An 18,860-nucleotide genomic window follows, 5' to 3' on the forward strand; every position below is an offset into this window, starting at 1 on the left:
ACTTGTATTCAATTTCTGTCACATAGTTCACTTGATGATCAGAAAGTTCAAGTGATTTTCATTTCAGTCCTTGATTTTTGAGATGACTAAATATAAAACTAGAATAGCCCTCAGAATGCACAAAGCTCACTGGAGAGCTAAAGATCAATCTTTCTTAAAAGCAGAGTATTTAATTTTTTTAAAAATAACTTTCTTTTGGGAGATAACTTCCAGTTCACCTTAAAATGTGCTGCTACAGAGCACACAAACATCAGTGATGCGTGCTTTATACTGTTTTCAGATATGATTTGAGACTGTATCATTAAATTATATTAAATTTTGGGAAAGAATCACAATTTTTGTAGTTCTAATATCGCGTAGCCTAACAGACCTCAAGGACAGAAGTTCAGCACTCCACTGTTTTTCTGAATATGCCTTATTAAAACTGTTCCAGCCTAAAAAGTAAAGGTACGTTTCTCAAAATCAGTAAGTACATTCAAAATATTTCTGTAACTATGTTTAGATATTAACAAGAGTGTGGTCCATGGGGTGCTCTGTTCTGTTACACAATTTCTTGCAATCACATCTGACAAGCTACAGATAAAAGTGAATTAATAATTTTACATGTGAACAACAACAAATTACTTCAGTGGTATTTCTGCTCCAAAAATTAAGAATATTTCTGTATTGTGAGTTATATAGAGATTGGGGGGATGTTCATAACTATATTTATGTTTAGTTGGAAAAGTAAGTACTAGCTAAAAGAAAGGTACTGGCTAGGCAGTACCTAAACAAATTTTAAAGAGCTTCTTGGTCCTTAGATTTGAGAGGGACTTTGTAAGTATGTGAAGTTCATGAACGACTGCAGCCACGGTATTGTTTTGCTAACCAACTACAGGTGAAGATGGACCATTCATTACGCTGTTCGATCTCCTTCGCCTGCAGGTGTGACCCTGGCTTTTCAGGGCCGGCGTGTGAGATGGCGTCGCAGACCTTCCCCATGTTCATCTCGGAGAGCTTCGCCAGCTCCCGCCTCTCCTCCTACCACAACTTTTACTCCATCCGGGGGGCTGAGGTCAGCTTCGGCTGCGGGGTCCTGGCCAGCGGCAAGGCCCTGGTCTTCAACAAGGATGGGAGGCGGCAGCTTATCACCTCCTTCCTTGACAGCTCCCAGTCCAGGTGAGAGGGAAAGAGCAGAAATGTGAGGCAAAGACACCGGGGAACCCCTCCTCTTCCAGCTACAACATTGTGTGTTATTTAGCCGATCGTTCTAGCAGGAGGAAAAGTTTTCTTAAAAAACTTCTAGTTCCATATTTTAATGGTGATTTCATAGCTTTGCCTTTTTTTCTGCAGCTTGATAAACAACAGAGCCCAAAACAGACTGGAGGGAAGTTATTGTACAGCTCGGATGGAAAATATGAAATGTTAATATCAAACCTGAGTGTCAAAGCCAAGTGCTAATTAATTATTTATAAGGTTGTGTTTATTTGACAGCTTGTGGCAGCTGATTAGATCCATTCACTATCTCTCCCTCCCCTTCAGTGCCTAATAAATAATTAAGTGCCGTAATGATTGGCATTTTTTAACTATAGTTGCCACATTGCATTACTTGACAGTAAAAACAAATTGCACGTACAGAACCCCATAACTGATATTTATCAAAATTTGTGTAGATTGAGGAGATCTGAAAACAACCTGGATGGGGGAAAAAAAAAAAGCCAAAAAACTATGCAAATTGTAGCCTATAAATATTTGTGTAATTCTGACCCAGGTTCCTGCAGTTCACACTACGCCTGGGCAGCAAGTCAGTGCTGAGTACCTGCAAAGCACCAGACCAGCCCGGGGAAGGAGTGCTGCTGCACTACTCCTATGACAATGGGATTACCTGGAAACTACTGGAACACTATTCCTATCTGAACTACCACGAGCCAAGGTATATGCATAAATATTACAAAGACTGTTATCTACTTTCAGTTAATGCTGGTAGTGGTAGTCACTGCAATGCAGAGAATAAGTACACCTGCCCACATGGTGCGGGAACGAGTGGAGTGAAGATCTTTTACTGCACACTGAAAGTTACCTCATTTCCTTAAAATTTTGTGGCTGTTCTGGGCAGTTCCCATTTTTAGCTGCTTCTATGAAAACGAACGCATGGATTTAACGGCATCTGAGTCTCAGGTGATGTGACAGAACAAGCCGAGTCAGTGCGGGATGAGGAGTAGAAATGTACTTGTGGGAAATAGGGGCATGTCTTTTCCCATGGAAGGGGCCACTTGTAAAGAAAAATTAACATAAATTATTTGTACCTTTGAAGCCATAGATACCTTCACTACACCATCCTCTGGGATTAGGAGTTTGCAGGCAGCATAGGACAGCTGAGATGAAATCCGACTGTGAGGATCTCTCCAGCACGGAAATTCCTCCTGCTCCCGTTATGAAGGGGGTTGCACGACTTTGTGTCTGTGCCTGTGGTTGGACTCGGTGTCCTGGCAGGACCTGCTGGTGACTGTGCCTGGGAATTGTGCAAGTCATGAAGAAGCTGAACAAAGAGCTCATCTCACCTAGCAGCACCTGTGTTTGGTGTCAGATTAGAACGGAATGTATCTGATGTATTTAGAGAAGAAGGTATTCTTTACTGTTACACTTGTGAGATCATCCACCAATTTTAATAAAGCAAAATCAGGAGTGTCCCCAGCACACCTGTACCGCAAGCCCAGCACAAACTGGGCTGGTTCTGTGAAGCTGACTCAAATCTGGAAGCGTCCACCTTCACAGAGTGCTGCAGCAGAGCCAATGAATCCCAGCAACAGGAGATGCTCTGTGAGGGGGCACATGAGAGGCAGAGCTGACAGTGGCATCGGGGTCCCATCCCAGCAGGTCCGTTCCTGCCCAAGGGTGGCTTTGCACTGAGTATTGTCCTGGCATGTCAACCTCAGAGGTGGGACTCTAGATACATTTGCAATTCACGGTAGCTACATATAACTTTCATTATTTATATTTGTTGAGCTCAGATCAGCTCATTTTAAGAAGAAAAAATAGATTTCCTCATCTTGTTAATAACTCAGTACAAAAATACAAAAGGTGATTAAGAATATTCTGATGGAAGAAAACTTGTAACATTAAATCTGGTTCCTGGTAGCTGTAAGAAATTCTTCAAAAATCTGAGAGAAATGACTGTACTTGGTAGAAGTATACTGCATGTGGACTTTAACTTCTGAAGTTTTGAATGTTTCTAAAGGAAAGTTCGTATGAACTGGAACACTCATAAGCCTTCTTCAAAATTTCCTTTGCCGTCCTTTATTGTAGTCACATATATATGTTATATGGCCCTGTTTCCAATTCTTAGATTCAATATTATAGCTGTAGGAATTATATTTCCCTAAAGATTTTTAATATATAGCACTATGAAATTTTTATAATAAAAAGGAGAAAAATACATTCCGATGACAGATTTTAATGACGTTTAAGATCTAAATGAGTAAATTATATTGATAGCACAGACATTTTTTGCTTTTTGAGATTAGGTACGACACAATTCATTTCTGTTGTTCTGACAGGGCAAAGAGCTGAGCACAACTTACACAGGTTAGAAAGGTTTTGCCATGGTATATGTATACTCCACTCTGGGTAGATAGAAAAATGACAGACATACAAACCTGAAGATAATGCTGGCAATAATTATGATGAAGAACATGAAGAAAGCTTCACCTTTTCATATTATGTTGTCTGAAAATATCAGCACTTTTGGTAACATAGATGGACTGCTGCAAAGTTTGGCAATCAATCTGTATCCAGAAATTTAATTAATCTTCAGTCATACAAAAAATAATTACACATTTAATGTTCTGCTGAAAAGGTACATTTAATCTGCTAACATTTGACAGCTGCATTTTTCTTCTGAGCAGAACAGCGGTAGCTTTTCAATATTAGGTATGCGCATAGCTTGAAAGAATGAGATCAGAGCAAAGGTCTCCCAGCTGGTTTTTAAGAAATCTAATGGTGGCTGGTAATGTTAGTAGGAACACTTTTCTTCTCTGCAGCAGAAAAGTCATTAGCAGGAATCCCCCTCCCTCTCCATCTATCTCCAGCAAATCAAAGCCAGACAGGAGAAGCTGAAGATGTAGTTGGGTTCTGCATACTAACATCTGTGCCATATATGGCGGTTTACGCCAACATTTTAAAATTGTATTTGCTTAATTGCCTGGGATGAGAAATTATTCTAACATGTGTTAAATATTTTACCATCTGATAGGTGTATCGGTGGTGTATGTCATGATTTAGGATTTTCTGTAAATTACTGTCAGTGAGAATTAGTGTCCATGTGGGCAAGCTTATGAGAGTTAAGAGTATAAGGGAAGATGCAGGCATCAGACACAGCCACCAGCAGAGAAATATGCCCAGGATTATAACACAGCATTAGCTCACACAAGTGCCAAGTGCTTTACGGTGTATGCTGGATGCAGTGCTCCTCCTAGCCAAGGTACCGGCTTTCCTTAGCTTCACCCTACTGCCCATGGAAGACAAAATAAGTGGTGCTTTTTAGCATTAGTAGTGACTTAATGTCATTTGTGCCTTTAAAAATTGACCCAGAAAGTTGTAGAGTTGCTACTTATTAGGAAAACCTTGGTAGAAGGAAAGTCTTTGTAGTTTATCCATATGCCAGAGAGTTGGTCTTTCTCTTTGAAGGCTATGAAGTCATTTGAGCACGTTTATTTGGGCAGCAGAAGAAATGTATCCACCGTACATAAGTGTGTGCACTGCTGGTCTCTTGCTGTGGGGACACGGTAGCCGTCACCTCTCGCTGTCCCTTGACACTGCTCTCTCCGGCCTATGACCAGCAGAAAGCGGCTCCTAGAAATGCCAGCCAGCACTTTTTGAGTGCTTCCCACTGGCTTAGGCAAATGGTTTGATTTTTTTCTTGCTAATGGATTAACATATTCTTCTTTAAAATCAGTGTGGCATTAAACAGCAATATTACAAATTTACTCTTTACAAGGACAGCTTAGCAAGTCGTTTTTAAGAGTGTGGTTTTGCACTCAGAGCACTGCAGGCACAAGACTTTCATCTGCACAGAACAAAATACTACAACAGGCAGCTTAGCCTTAAATCTGGAAAAAACTTGGTGCTAAAGTATAAAATGATGCTTCCAGTTTACCTGATTAGTCATTTTGTCCACTTTTCCTCTAAGAGAGAAAGAAAAATACCAGCTACATGATGAGCTTGCCAAAAACTCTTTTGCCAGCAAGTAATTGTACACCGAGGGAGACAAATGTCCCTGTCGCCAGTCTGTTTCACAGCTCACATGCATTGTGTGGGGCACCATGGTCCTGGTGATTTATGGAGCTTTCAAGAAGGTGTTGCTGTTGTGGCAATTAATGCATGCTCCCTGCTGCTGTATAAGATAATTGCTCCTGGAAATTAGATATTACTCTTAATTTTCTTTGCAGTTTGTCAATTATAGGTTTGTTGACATAGATGCCATGACAAATCAGGTGACCTTGCATACCAGGAGAAGCGCCTGGGTCTCACCTCCACTTGCATCTCTATGCAACTACAGAAGAAAAGTGTGTGCCGTAAGAGACTACACATAATCATGTTGTATGACAAGATGAACCTTTTCCCCTTTGAACATGGCGATTTAGAGGAATGGGTTTTTCTAGGACGAGCAACACAGGCATGACATCAGTGCTGGGCAGAAACAAGCACAGATGTTAAGAAGATGCACCTCTTCAGATCAGAATAAAATGCACTGAGTCTGAGGAAGTGGAGCTGGAATTTGTAAATCTTTGTCAGGTGATCATTCCTTTGGCAGTCTAAGTCCCTGGCCTACAGCTGGGTTTCAGATGGAGGGCATTCAGTTTTCTTCTGGCAAGAAAGAGCAACTGTAAAACTTACAGAGACCTCCACAGTAGCAACAATATTTACGAAATTGGTGGCTTTCACTCATGGCTGTCATTCAATAAATACATTGACTACCAAGGGAACTAATGATTCCCCTGTCACTGGTAGAAGTTATACCAGTAGATGCTAAGGTATTTGTGGGTTGAATGTAACCCGTAATTTTTACAGTCAGTAAGAAAAAAATAACCACAAAATACATCTCCATGGAATTATTATAAACAGCAAAACTTTCAATAAGATGTTTTGTTCTGTTTTCCAGAATAATTTCAGTCGAGCTGCCTGAAGATGCAAGACAGATTGGCATTCAGTTCAGATGGTGGCAACCATATCATTCTTCTCAAGGCGAAGATGTGTGGGCGATCGATGAAATCATCATGACCTCTGTGCTTTTCAATAGCATCAGTCTGGATTTCACCAACCTAGTTGAAGTCACGCAGTCTCTGGGATTCTATCTGGGAAACGTTCAGCCCTACTGTGGACATGACTGGACTCTTTGGTGAGAAACAACTGTTCATTTCTGTCCTACTTTTGTTTTCTTTGTCTATTCATCCTGCTAAGAACCAAGTGATTTCTGCAAATGAGTCTTTCTGGCAGCTATTCAGAGTAATTGTGTCTCATCCTCACATTATGGACAAATACCACAATTTCTAATCTAATTGCAATTAGCAGTAAGTTTTTACATTGCACAGAAATTTATGTTTGATGGGAACCTTGAAGATAGCATTTTTTCCCCACAAAATATTTAAACAATATCGCAATAGAAATAGTTTAGAAATTTTTCATTATCTTCACTTCAAATTCCAGTCAGGTTAATATGGGTATACAGGTTATGAAATAATCTGGTGACTCTGGATATTTTGTAAGTGCTGTTCAGATATATTTACATAGCCATTAGATTATACTCTAAAAAGCAAAGGCAGCAGAATGTTGATAGAATGATGTTAGTCATTTGTAGTTATTTTGTCTGGTATTGTATCCATTTAGTCATTGACACTGTGATCAGCATTACGACATAATGCAATTATGCCTAAAATGTCCTGTGTATTTAGAAACAAAAGCAAGAAAACTTCACCTGCCCTAAAGAAAAAAATAAAAAGGCAAGAAAAGAAAAAGGAGTGAAAAAGAAAGAAAAAGAAAAGTATATTAGGATTGTGTAAAAATAATCTGTTTTAGTAAAAAGTTAGCCTGCTTCAGAAAAATTAAATTCTGGAGTACAGAAGTATAGCATTTAGAATTAATACAAGCGAAGATAATTTAATCTCTATGTTTTGATTAAAACTAAATGACTAGTTTCATGCTAGTCTGATCAACATACAAACCTAGTATGGCTTTAATTGGCATAGACATACATATTTGGAGAAAGTACAATCACAGTAATTATAGAAAACCTCAGAAAATATAAATAATTTTAGTGTCCCCGTGGGCACTCAGAGAAACACCGTTGGAATTTTATTAACAAGTATCTCTGAGCAATCTGATTTGACTTTCTGATCATCTGTCAAACTAAAAGGAGTTGGCTTAGCAGTAGGAACAACACCAAATGTGTTCTAGCGTTGATAATGAGGCAGTAGAAGCACCATTAACCACTTTAATAGGGACAAGGAAGGTACTCGTTGCTCATTAAAATGAAACAACACGTTAGGGCTCACACTGTTTGCATCTTCTTCATCAAAGCGTTAGAATGAAAGCTCTTTAATGACATTGTTTTCCCTCTGTTCTTGTAAGACCAGTTTATCACGGGGAGGGGAATATCTTATTTAAGATAGTAGAGGTCCTCTGTTTTCCTCCTATGACTCTAAATCAGCAACAAAATAATACACGCTAAGCTAAATTCTCCATCCCATATATTGGCTAGGATTTGTAGTGCTCGGTCATAGTGGAAATGCTGAGATTTCCATGCATCAAGCAAAGAATCAAAGCCTTTGAAATATTTCTTTGCTATCTATGTAGAAGTATTTTTCATTATCACTGGAAGACATGAACTCTGTCTTTCACTGACCTTGTTTCTCTCAAGGGAAATTTTTAAACTTACACAAGGTCTGTACAAATGGCTGCTAGTTAAATTAATTATTGTTGGCTTTTCCCAGCTGTGAGTCCATTTGGTTCTCATTTTCTAGCTCATGACTTTCTATGAGCAGAGTTTGCAGTAGCGCTGACATCATCCTCTTGAGAAAATTCTGACAACTGCTTTTTCATTAGTAGAACTATGGTAAATAAGCTATAAATCATTTTACAGGGTGTCATCCCGAGGTCCTTTTTCACTGAATTGCCTTTAATTGTCTATTAGGCCTCCATTTCTGCCTCAGAATCTGAAATATTTATCCTTAAAACTGGGCAAAACTGACAAGCGGGATTTTTATTTTTGTTGAAGAGGGAGGTTGTTCTTTCCAATATCTGACTGCATTTAGAAAAGAGGGGTTTATTGATAACATGTGATTTGAGCAAAGGTGATTTTTGAGTGGTTTATAATGGTCTGTATCTGGAACAGTCACTTGATTTGACAGTAATCGTCAACATTTGGTTTCTGATTGGTTCTTAGACTTTATTACAGGAAGTGTATTGAGTATACTGAAAGGATCCCAGAAGACTTTTTTAATGAAGTGCTTGACGATGTATGTTAATTCATCACTTCTCCAAAATGCTCATACACAAGCAAGATTTTGACCCAAATTTCTGGAGTGTTACAGAATATTTACAGCCACTTGATGAAATGTATTTAAATATGGATAAAGACAGTAAAACTTTTTTTTTTTTAATATTCATCTGGACACAAATAAAATAGCATTATATAAATAAACTGTCTTCAGTCAGATTATGACATTATGATATGACTTAAAGTAACGGACAATAGAGTGTCCCACTGTCGCTGGCGCAGTCTGGGGGAAGACTGTAAATCTGACTCATAACGAACTACCCTTATGGAGCAATATAATACAGTAGCCTTACATCAGCTTGATAGTTTACCTGTGTTAAAAAAATGTTTTGTCTTTTAGATGAATTCTTGCTCTGTAACATGCAGAAAGTTTCTTTCAGGTACTTGACTTAATTAAAATATATTAATATGTTTAGGAAATATTTAATAAAATAGGTATGATGTGATGTAAAAAGACGTAAACACCTCCTGCCTTTGATGGAAGCAGAGCTGAGCTGGCATGAGTGTTTGGCCATCACGTCAGTATTCTCGGTCAATGTGGCTTTACAAAATCAGCTGCATCTGTGTGGCTTTTCAGTATTCCTGAAAGTACCGGCCTTGAAAATGTGGTAACTCTGGGATCCCAGAGCAGTTTGGAGTGGTGCAGACTGGCTGACATTGGCTGTGATATCATTCCCAGAAGTACCAATTAGTTGGCAGTGCTTGGAGGGAGAGCGATTGTTCTGAGGGTACCTATGGGTATTGTGTTCCTGCGCCTCCGCAGGTCTAATTATATACGCGCTAGAAACCGACTCACAGCTACAAATTTATACAAAAATGTAGCCTTTGCATTCTCATTTCTGAAAAATTTTTAGTTAATTATTGTTATGCCAGGGACATTAGTCAGTCTTTTACAAAATCTGGAAACATATTCCAGCTGCGTGACTCCCAGCACAAAGAAGGAAAACGTTTGGTATTCCAGCAGAAAAGCATACCACTAACCACATACACGGGAGAGCTGGAAAGCGAAGAAGTGGCAAGGAAGGTGGAGCCCCCACCTTTAATGCTACCCTTGTTCAGCTGGAGGCAATTTGTGGGTAATAAAGGACTTTGTGAACCCATAATGTGATTTCCTCCCCTTAAAAGAGCTTCTTAGGAAGCATAACAGATTGTCTGCATCTCCTCACTAGCTTTCTTTTTCACATTTCTTTAATACCCATTTTAAAGAGCTGTTTTGACTTTAAAACAAGGCTTACTCAATGTACTGTGTACAACATCCAGCAGCTAAGTTATTACATGAAAATTAATACTAAACTTAAAGTGTTTTAATCATGACGTGAATGCCACCAGTAAAGAAGATCGGAGTTTATGATTTTGTTTCTGATTTTACACCAGTAAAGACAAAAATTAAACATTTCATTCTTTACACCCGTGCTGCAGCACCAGTCCTTCACTTTTCTTACATCACTTTGAGGAAGGCAGCTTCTGGGCAGATGCTTCATAAAACTGTCTAGTTTCAACTCCTTTGTTCTGTTCAGGTGAGCTTTAGGTAGCTGCGAGGTGTTGTGCCCAGGTTTGTGTGTGCAATGCCAAATCATTTTTTAAATCATTGCTACGTATAACTTTCAGCGGATTACACTGCACATGGCTGACAGATACCTGAAGAGCCTGGTTGTGCTTGGGTAAAACTGTGATTTCGCACATCAGCTATGACATTTCAAGCTGTGTTATAGAAATTAAAACTATGTCAGGCCAAGTCAGCTTTAACATTTAAATTTGCAGGGATTTTTTCACTTTCAAAAGTACAAGATAGACTTTGGAAGAAAAATAAATTCGGGCTTTATCCAAACAAAGTCTTCTGAGATACTTTCAGTTCTAACAACACAGCCATAAACCACAGGTTGCCAGCTGGACTGCTGACAAGTGTACATTCTACCCTCTGCTCAACTTAAAATTGTGCTTCCGATTGAGAAGAAAAACACTGACAGCACTGACTGAAAGAGAAAACTATTGACACACAGTTTTACAAAGTTGCCTTCCGCTCCAGTTGTCCATGACAGTGGCCCAGCAGTAAAGGGAATGTCCATGCACAGTTCGTTCATGGTGCTGATCTACATAGACTGGGTAGTTTCATAAGGTGCCACGGGTTGGATCACCCTTTAGGAAATCAAGTCACAGAGAGCAGGGTCAGAGAACAAAAAGAAGCCTGGATCTTAGCTTGTGCCAAGTAACAGCAATTTGATAACAACAAAATTGATGTCAGCTTTCGGTAATTTCTTCTAAAGCTTGAAGGCAGGATGCTGACATTTATGGCTTAACTGGTCTCTCTGGAAAAGTCACTGTAGAAAACAGTGTGGGTCAGTGAATTAATTTAAGAGTGCTAAGGAACGCTGAATTGTATTCCTAGTCCTTACACTGACTCCTTCATGACCTTCAATTTTAGAGGGGTAGAAGCTAATTTATTTTACTGTAAAGTATTGAAAGATTAGGATTTCTTATTTAATATGATAAACTGTAACTTACTCAACCGTAAGGGCAATCTTGAACTAGATTATTCTCTTCATCACCACTGTACTGAATGTAGCTTTCTATTTTTGCATGATGATTTGCACTGATTTTCTTTAAAAAGATGCAATCCTTATCCTAAATTGTTCACATTTATGACTAGTCTTAGAAAATGTTGAAGCTGAAAGGACTACAGTACTTCTGAAGACACTAACTAAACATCTCAAACTAAAGAGAGGGAGGCAATTTTCATTCTACATGAACTTTCTTATAAACCTTCTGTTTTGAAGGCTAGAGTGCAGGTTTCAAAGTTTAAGTTGTTATTACCTTCTCCTTATACCTCTCTTGCATATGATTTTGTTTTCCTTTTGAATAGTGCATAGAAGAAAAACCTGCATCTAAATTGAAATAACCTTGTCATTTCAAACTATATATTGTGTTGCTATGTATGTGATAAATGGGTACCTTGTATCATATATGAGGCTTGGCGTGTTCCAAACATTAATACTGAAGAAATTATCTTCTCCAATCCACTGGATAATATAACTCTCGTATCAGTATGTCCTGCAGAAAAGACGCTCAGGATAGGTGATATAAATTTTAAAACACAGTCAAAAGCCAGTGAATGCATTGCATATGGAATCACTTGAAACATCAGTGGAATAAGAAGTCTATGTAATAAGAACATTTTAAAATAAATGCAGTGTACTTTTACTGTCCAGCGTTTGAATGACATTACAGCTGTTACTGTGACATGACCTTAGGCAATGGACACTCCTAGGGAATGAACTTTCTTTTTGTTGTTTTTTCCTGTGGGTTATCCTTTGCTTGATCCTAACTTGATCCTTAATGCCTAGAGCATATAGTAAGAACTAACAGAATAATTCAGTGTTTCACACTCTAGGATACTTCAAGGCCTTCCTTCCTGGTAAATTGCAGAAGTACCAATGGAAAGATGACTCTGTGCGTGGTCTCACCCCATGTGCCAATCTGCAGAACAGGGGAAAAAAGCATTACTGTATTTAACCCAGGACCACTCATAATGTTGCATTCTGAATTCTTTTGGGGATGGATCCTGATTCTTTCCTTACATTTCTCAGTTTTACAGGAGATTCAAAGTTAGCTTCCAGCATGCGCTATGTGGAGACCCAGTCTATGCAGATTGGAGCTTCATATATGATACAGTTCAACTTGGTGATGGGCTGCGGTCAGGCGTTTACTCCTCACATGGACAACCAGGTGAAACTGGACTATTCCACCAACCATGGCCTCACATGGCATCTTGTTCAGGAGGTGAGGCTTGCTGCGAGAACCTTTATCTTCCATAAGATCCTCTTAGACAGAAATAATCTGAAATGTACTTGTGGCATTGAACAAACGAGGATGTTTTCCTTATTCCCCTTTCTATAATGAAATTCTCAGTTGGAATCAGTCAAAATTGCTAATAGAAGTACTTAAACTGTTTTTCGTGGTATTTGGAAGAAAAGTATCTGAGAGCCTGAAACATAAAATTGTGACAGGAATGGACCAAGTCTGAGAAAAGAACTGGGGCACAGTTAGACAGAGCTGCAGAGTAATGGCCGAGATATTTCCTGCGCTATTGCTTTGTTTTTCAAAGCAAAATGCATCTACTGTTTCCTGGCAATTGAATGGATAGAAATTCTTTCTGCCCTCATGCGCAGCCATTTCGTAAATGGAAAGTGCATTCCTTCAGGGGATTGTAATGTAGAGCCTTTCATCTCCCATTCCTGGTTCAAACACAGTCCAGGGCCGTAATGACCGGCTGTTTCCCCATCTCTGCTAGAAGTGTAAGTAGCAGTGTTGGCTGCTGTTTTCCTGTGTGGCTCAGTCCTGTCTCAGCACAAATGCTAATAGTGCATTTGGCCATAATTTGTGCTTTTGTTTCCCCTCATGGATGGCAAGCTGGACTTTCCCTGGCCTCGGGGTGAACTAACCAAGGTCCTTTGGCTGCCTCTGAGCAGGTTCGGAGGGTGTCAAGGAACTTGTCATGGTGCCTTTTCACTGCCTGCTCTGTAGATTCACAGAGGGATTTGAACGTCCAGTTCCACATCTTCTATGAGCAATGAAAGCATTGTCCTGTTACCTTCTGCCATGTTGCGTTTTGCCACATTTACTTTGGTGGGCAGAGTAGAGAAACAGCAATAACTGAATTTTTAAACTTTGCCAATCTAAGTAATGCTTTCTTGCCTTAAACAGAAATCAGAGGAAAGCTATAAATACTGTATTTCAAACGATGTTCATGTCTTTTATACCTAGCAGGCATCACCATGGTGTCCAAGAATAGTTCCTAGTGGTGGGTGTTTGGGGTTTGTCCTTGCCATCCATGGAAGATTTTAGTGCTCTTTTCCTCTTTCAGTGGAGCTGAGTTCAGAGAAAAAAACTTGCAGCCAAATCATTTGTCTCACACCACCCATGTTGCTGTGATAAAAGAGTAATGGAGAAGGCGATTTGTAGTGTATTTCAAGGACGTAATCTGGCAAATACACAAAACGCTAATTAATTAAAATCTTTGAAAGTTTTGTTTGCTTTGCATGCACTGATCAGATCCTATTTTATAAGATCTTTTAGGAGAGATGAATCAATGAAAGATGTTTGAAAACTGCTGGAAAGGAAATTAAGCCTTTAAAAAATCTACTGGAGAAAAAAAAAATGAATAAGCTACCAGATTTTCAATTAATACTCTTAGATAGTTGAGCAATGAATTTCTCTGTAAAGTAATATATTCTGCCCTTCTTCATACTTAATATATAACTCTTACTATATGATTTAACTGTATTAATATTCTTAGTTGTTTTAGCTACTGTAGAGTATCAAAGGTTTATTATTAGTCTCATAACAGTCAAAGTATGCTACTTGCATGGGCAAGTGTCAGTCCCAAAGGTCCCCCCTATGCCTGGCACTCTACATGGGGATGAGCAGAGCAGTGAACTGCGAAAGACTCTCAGAGAGGTGGAGAGGGTCGGGAGGAGTGTGCTTAGGCAGCAGTGGCAGAAGGGACTCTGAGTGGGTAGCTAGGAAAGGAACACACAGGCTGGTAATAACATTCGAGTACTTTACTAATACCTCACCAAAACCACAGCACAGAAGTTTTGGGTGCTGTTCTAACAATGTATAAGTAAATGAATGGAATATTGCAGAAAAATGGAGTAACCTGGGAAAAGCAGGTCTAGAAAACTGTAAGAGGCTGGGGAAATTGACTGTGTTTATATTTAATACAAAAATGTGATAATGGTCAGATTTTCTGGAAAGAAAAAAGAGAATTTTAGGAATAGACCTCTCTAGGAATCTGAGTTTAATACAGAAAGAATCACAGAAGCAGGAAGGAGTCATTTACACCACTTGCTGTAGGTGTCAAAGTTGATACAGCTGCAGAGCACCGTAAGCACCTCTGGAGGCAACTCCATAGACTCCAGCATTTGGTTGTTCCCACATGGATCTGGCCATTCCTACTGCTGCTCCCCACTGCAGATGGAGGCAGCCAGGGGAGCCAGCATCCCCAGGACTCACAAGTAGTTCTTTAAAATGAGCGGTATAAAGGTCTGGAGGTCACTTTTGTAGACTTATTCCTCAGTGGCCTTGTAGACTGACTTCGTAGTCAGTGCTAGATGCTGAGATAAGAGCAGTAAAAAAATGAGCTGGACATTCTGATGGAGGAAAACAAAGATTACTAGTCACTAATGAGCCATGTGATTTTCTCCTATCCTGAATTGTACTACTGTTAGTTTCCTGAGAAATTTTTTGGATCATGCCAGGACTTTCCTGCTTCTGGGTCTTTTGCTGCAACATCGGGACCCAGGCAAGATCCTGGTTCCTTGAACGTTTGACCCTCGCTTCTGTTCCCAATTCTGCCTCAACATTAAATCTGGTTTTGAAACATTTTACTTCAAGGAATGTCTTCCCAGTATGCCAAGCTGTCAGGAGTTTACATCAGCAAGTATTTACCACTCCAGCGAATTTACTCAGTGGAGGAGAATCACCGTCCTTTTACCACAGAAGACTTGGTAAGCATTTCTTTCTTTTATTTTTTCTTTTTGGGTGCAGATAGTTCATCTGCTTTGATATTGCTCTGATAGAGATCAAGTCCTCTGTAGATCATACTCAAGGCGATGGGTGGGGGGTGCCCAGTGGTGACTGGTTGTGGGTGGCCAGGGCTGACCCTGTTGTGGGTATTTAACATAAAATGCCTTCCTTACATAATTAGAGAGTGAAATGTTGGTGAAGTCACCAGAAACTATTGTTTAGGCTTGTTTTTAATACATATTGTGACCATTCTAATAAAGTTCAGACCTTTGCAAAAATAGTGGTACTTGTCTGTAAATAGCCCACTGGAGGAAGACTTTATTTGGATTGTTAATTTTTATTTTGCACATTCTTTATTGTTCACATCTTCAGACCAAAGCCTTGTATAAACAATAACCAATGATTCACTTCTGGGAATTTTTTACCTCTTGTTTCTTTTTATAGCATGTCTTCAAAAATAACGTTCTCTTCTGCAAAAAGCAGCAACAGAAATTATCAGAAAAGCCTATCCTATTCATCTTCTTGTAATCTTGTTCTGCCTGTCCTAACGTTTTTACTTATTTAACTAGATGATTTCTTCCATTATTTATTTTAAAAGATTTATTATAACATACAAAGTTGTCATAAATCTCAATAATCTTAAGGGCTTCCTTCATTTGAGAATTAAATTATTCCAATCAGAGTTACACTTTGCTTATGTTTGACCTGAATCCATCACAGCAATTGCAAAGAGAGCTTGCTCAGATTAAGACATCATTGTATTTCCCTGTCCTTCATTATTTTTCTGCACTCCCCACAGCCTCAACACAATCTATTTCTATCGACCACCCCACGATGATACTTTCTTTCAACATACTGACTACTGTACAGACACTATTCAGAATTTCATATTTCCAGGCAAAACATCAGGGGCAAATATTGAACCCTTAAAGTATGTCAGGTCAGATAATACCGAATGGCACAATTAAGTCTATGAATAGCTGCTTTGTATTTAGATTAATAATGTACTAAATTTTACATGTTGTTATGTGCCGCCGGCTATAAAAACTGTGGCTCATATAGGCACTTAGGTGTTTTGAAAGTGTCTACAATTTTGCAGGATATACTCCAAAGTAGGCAGTTATTTTTAAATTTATTTATAAGGTATATACAGTACTCAAAGTTATTATTATACACTGTATAGTTGATGTTAATGCCAATGTTGTAGGCTTTTTTTTCTGTAGGATCTAATAATTTTCTTCAGCCTATGAGGTGACAGAAGCAAATAATTCCATTTTAATTTAGGAGACTGTGGGGAGAAATCATGATGAAATAATAGTCAGGTTCCTATTTTGTGCTGTGCACAAATCATAAATATTTCGCACTCTGTCTTTTATCAGAAGGGATTCCTGTCTGTTAGCAGAGTTTTTTTGTAATTAAGGTACAAATTACCACTGAACATTACTTTGCTCTTCATAAAACACTTTTTCATTACAACCGTGTTGTGCTGTGGAGTAATGGGGATGAACAGGAAGGGTGACTGTATGTTCCCCACCAAAAGAAATCCACACACCAGACATATCTCAGCCACTTTCCCTCTTTCTTCCCTCCTTTTCACCGGCAAGGAGCAGAACAGGGGCCCAGGCGCTCCTTTGGTTTGAGACTGGAGGGGATTTTTTTCGCATTTTTAAAGCACACTTGCTAACAGAGGGCAAGTTTCTGCCTTGACAAACCTGGGGGCTGCTGGAGAATGTGTGATCTGCAGAACTCCCCTGCCAGCCCAGCCACATGGAGGGCATCATCCCAGGAGCCTGGCAGCCAGTACGGTCCACAGGGCTCTTCTTTGGGGCACCCTCTCCTCCCCTTTGCCACCCACCCTCCGCTGCAACAACCACCCTTCATCAACACTATGTAACGGCCAGGAAATCCAGCACAGAGGGTGAGAGGTAGGACTTCTGCCTTCCCAAAAGCAGGGCAAGGGGAAGGGGCCCTGGGACCCTTCTTTCTGGCTCAGCCCCACAAGACAAGGGCTGCCGAACCCGCAGCCCACCTTGTGCGTACTGCTCAGGGAAACGAACCACCTAAAGGGGGGCTCAAGACCAGGGCCTGAGGTCTTGCTAGCCTTGCTCTGGCCCTCAGTAGCCTCCTCATGTTCTCACAGCCCCACACAGCCCTTCTCGCCTTGCCAGAGCTTTTATCCCTGCACGCACGGCTCTTTGCTGAGGGTTTGCACCTTGGGTGTGTAGGTAGCGTCAGGCGGCGTTACTATGTTTATGCAGCTGGAAAATTGTCCATAACAGCACCTATTTCTCTTGTAAAACTTCCTGGGTGTGCTGGTATTTCTGCACATCTGTAGATGTTCTGCATCTGGCAAGCATGAGTATACAAGGTCCCTGTGTTATCCAAGGCTTGGGGTGTTAGGAAATCTGCTGCAACAGTGAGACTTGTATTGGAGAAATGAAATGTATGCACCTGCTTGCTGAAATTGTATTGTACTTGAACTGAACATTTCTAACACTGATGAAAATTCATTTCAGTTTTATGAGAGGCATTTACATATGAACAGGCCTTAATGAGATACAAGCAGCTGTCAGTTGCTGACTTCATAAACAAATCAACACCTAATGACTGAATGAGAGTTTCAGGATAATTGGGTAAATGTAATTATGGTAACTCAGAAGGTAGGAAATATAATTTTATCACCTACAAATTTGCATAAGATCGTTAGGTTTTTTAATATCGGGAGAGAAGACAATGATTTTACTTTAAATCACATATCTGAAAAAATTCATAACAGAAAGAACATCATTTCACTCACAATACATCTGGGACTCACCACGATTTCCTTGTGCTTATGCAAAATGTCACGCAACAAGAATGACTTTTATTTTACATCAACCTGACTTAGATACAATGTCATCAGAAAGCCAGATTGCCTTCCAGTAGCATGAAAAAAAAATGGGAAGAAATACCAGGAACTGGGGAGGTTTATTTTGCTTCTGATAAAACGCTTTCATAACTCCTCAATACTGCGCTTCTCATTTGAATAGGTGTCCAAATGGTGACTGTCCAGAAAGCTGGTACTTTATCACTGAGAATGCAGCTGACACTCAGATCCTGATTCTCTTTTCTTAATTAATGTGGCTTTTTTAAATTGTTGATTACCATTTTTAACAGCATAATCCTCTTAAACTGTTGTTACCTTGAGGTGCTAAGCAGCCTTGGAAAGCTTTCAGAAGCAGTGAATGGGACTGGCTTTCCAGGGGCGTTGCTTTCGCCATTGCGAGTTCAGCCTAACACGCAGTTCCCCTCGCCCAGAGAGGAATCTGCATCCGTGACAGATACTGCTACCTGCAGCCGCGTGACGGTGGCCCCACTTCCCACGAGCCCCCCGTGCCCTCCCCGCTGGCGGAGAAGGCGAGGGCAGCCCCTCGCCCCGTCGCAGCTCGGGGCCCTGGGATCCCCGCAGCGGTGAAGCTGTCCCCGAGCGAGAGCTTTCTTTGTCTGCAGCTAAAAATAACCCTGCCCGCTAGGATTTGGCTCCCCAGGGACCATCCCCAGCTGTCCGGCTGATGCACACCCCTCCGCTTCAGCCACACGTTCATCTCCAGACAGCAACACGACTCCTCCCTTCCCCTTAAATGAGGGAAACAAACCTCCTGCCATCACTGCATCCGTCTGGGGGAGTTTCTAAGTAAAAAGCGGAGCTGATCTCACCCTTTGCTTGATGTGTAGCCAACATCTGAGACCCAAGGAGAAAGACAGAGCTGACCCAGGAGCATGTGGCTCTGTGCTCTGTGCCTGGCAGGGTGGCATTCCCCTC

General features: G+C 40.2%; 1 protein-coding gene across 2 annotated transcripts in view; it reads left to right on the plus strand.

Moving 5' to 3' along the window:
* The window catches only part of RELN (reelin), a 300,342-nt gene that overhangs the window by 200,556 nt on the left and 80,926 nt on the right, over positions 1-18,860 (plus strand). For both annotated transcript variants that reach the window (XM_075429592.1, XM_075429593.1), the window contains exons 18-22: positions 925-1,158; positions 1,751-1,912; positions 6,140-6,376; positions 12,118-12,310; positions 14,927-15,039. In XM_075429592.1, the coding sequence (XP_075285707.1) occupies positions 925-1,158; positions 1,751-1,912; positions 6,140-6,376; positions 12,118-12,310; positions 14,927-15,039 (939 nt within the window). The remainder of the gene's footprint in view (positions 1-924; positions 1,159-1,750; positions 1,913-6,139; positions 6,377-12,117; positions 12,311-14,926; positions 15,040-18,860) is intronic.

This window comes from Opisthocomus hoazin, chromosome 8 (assembly GCF_030867145.1).
Source record: "Opisthocomus hoazin isolate bOpiHoa1 chromosome 8, bOpiHoa1.hap1, whole genome shotgun sequence".
Taxonomy (NCBI): Eukaryota; Metazoa; Chordata; class Aves; order Opisthocomiformes; family Opisthocomidae; genus Opisthocomus; species Opisthocomus hoazin.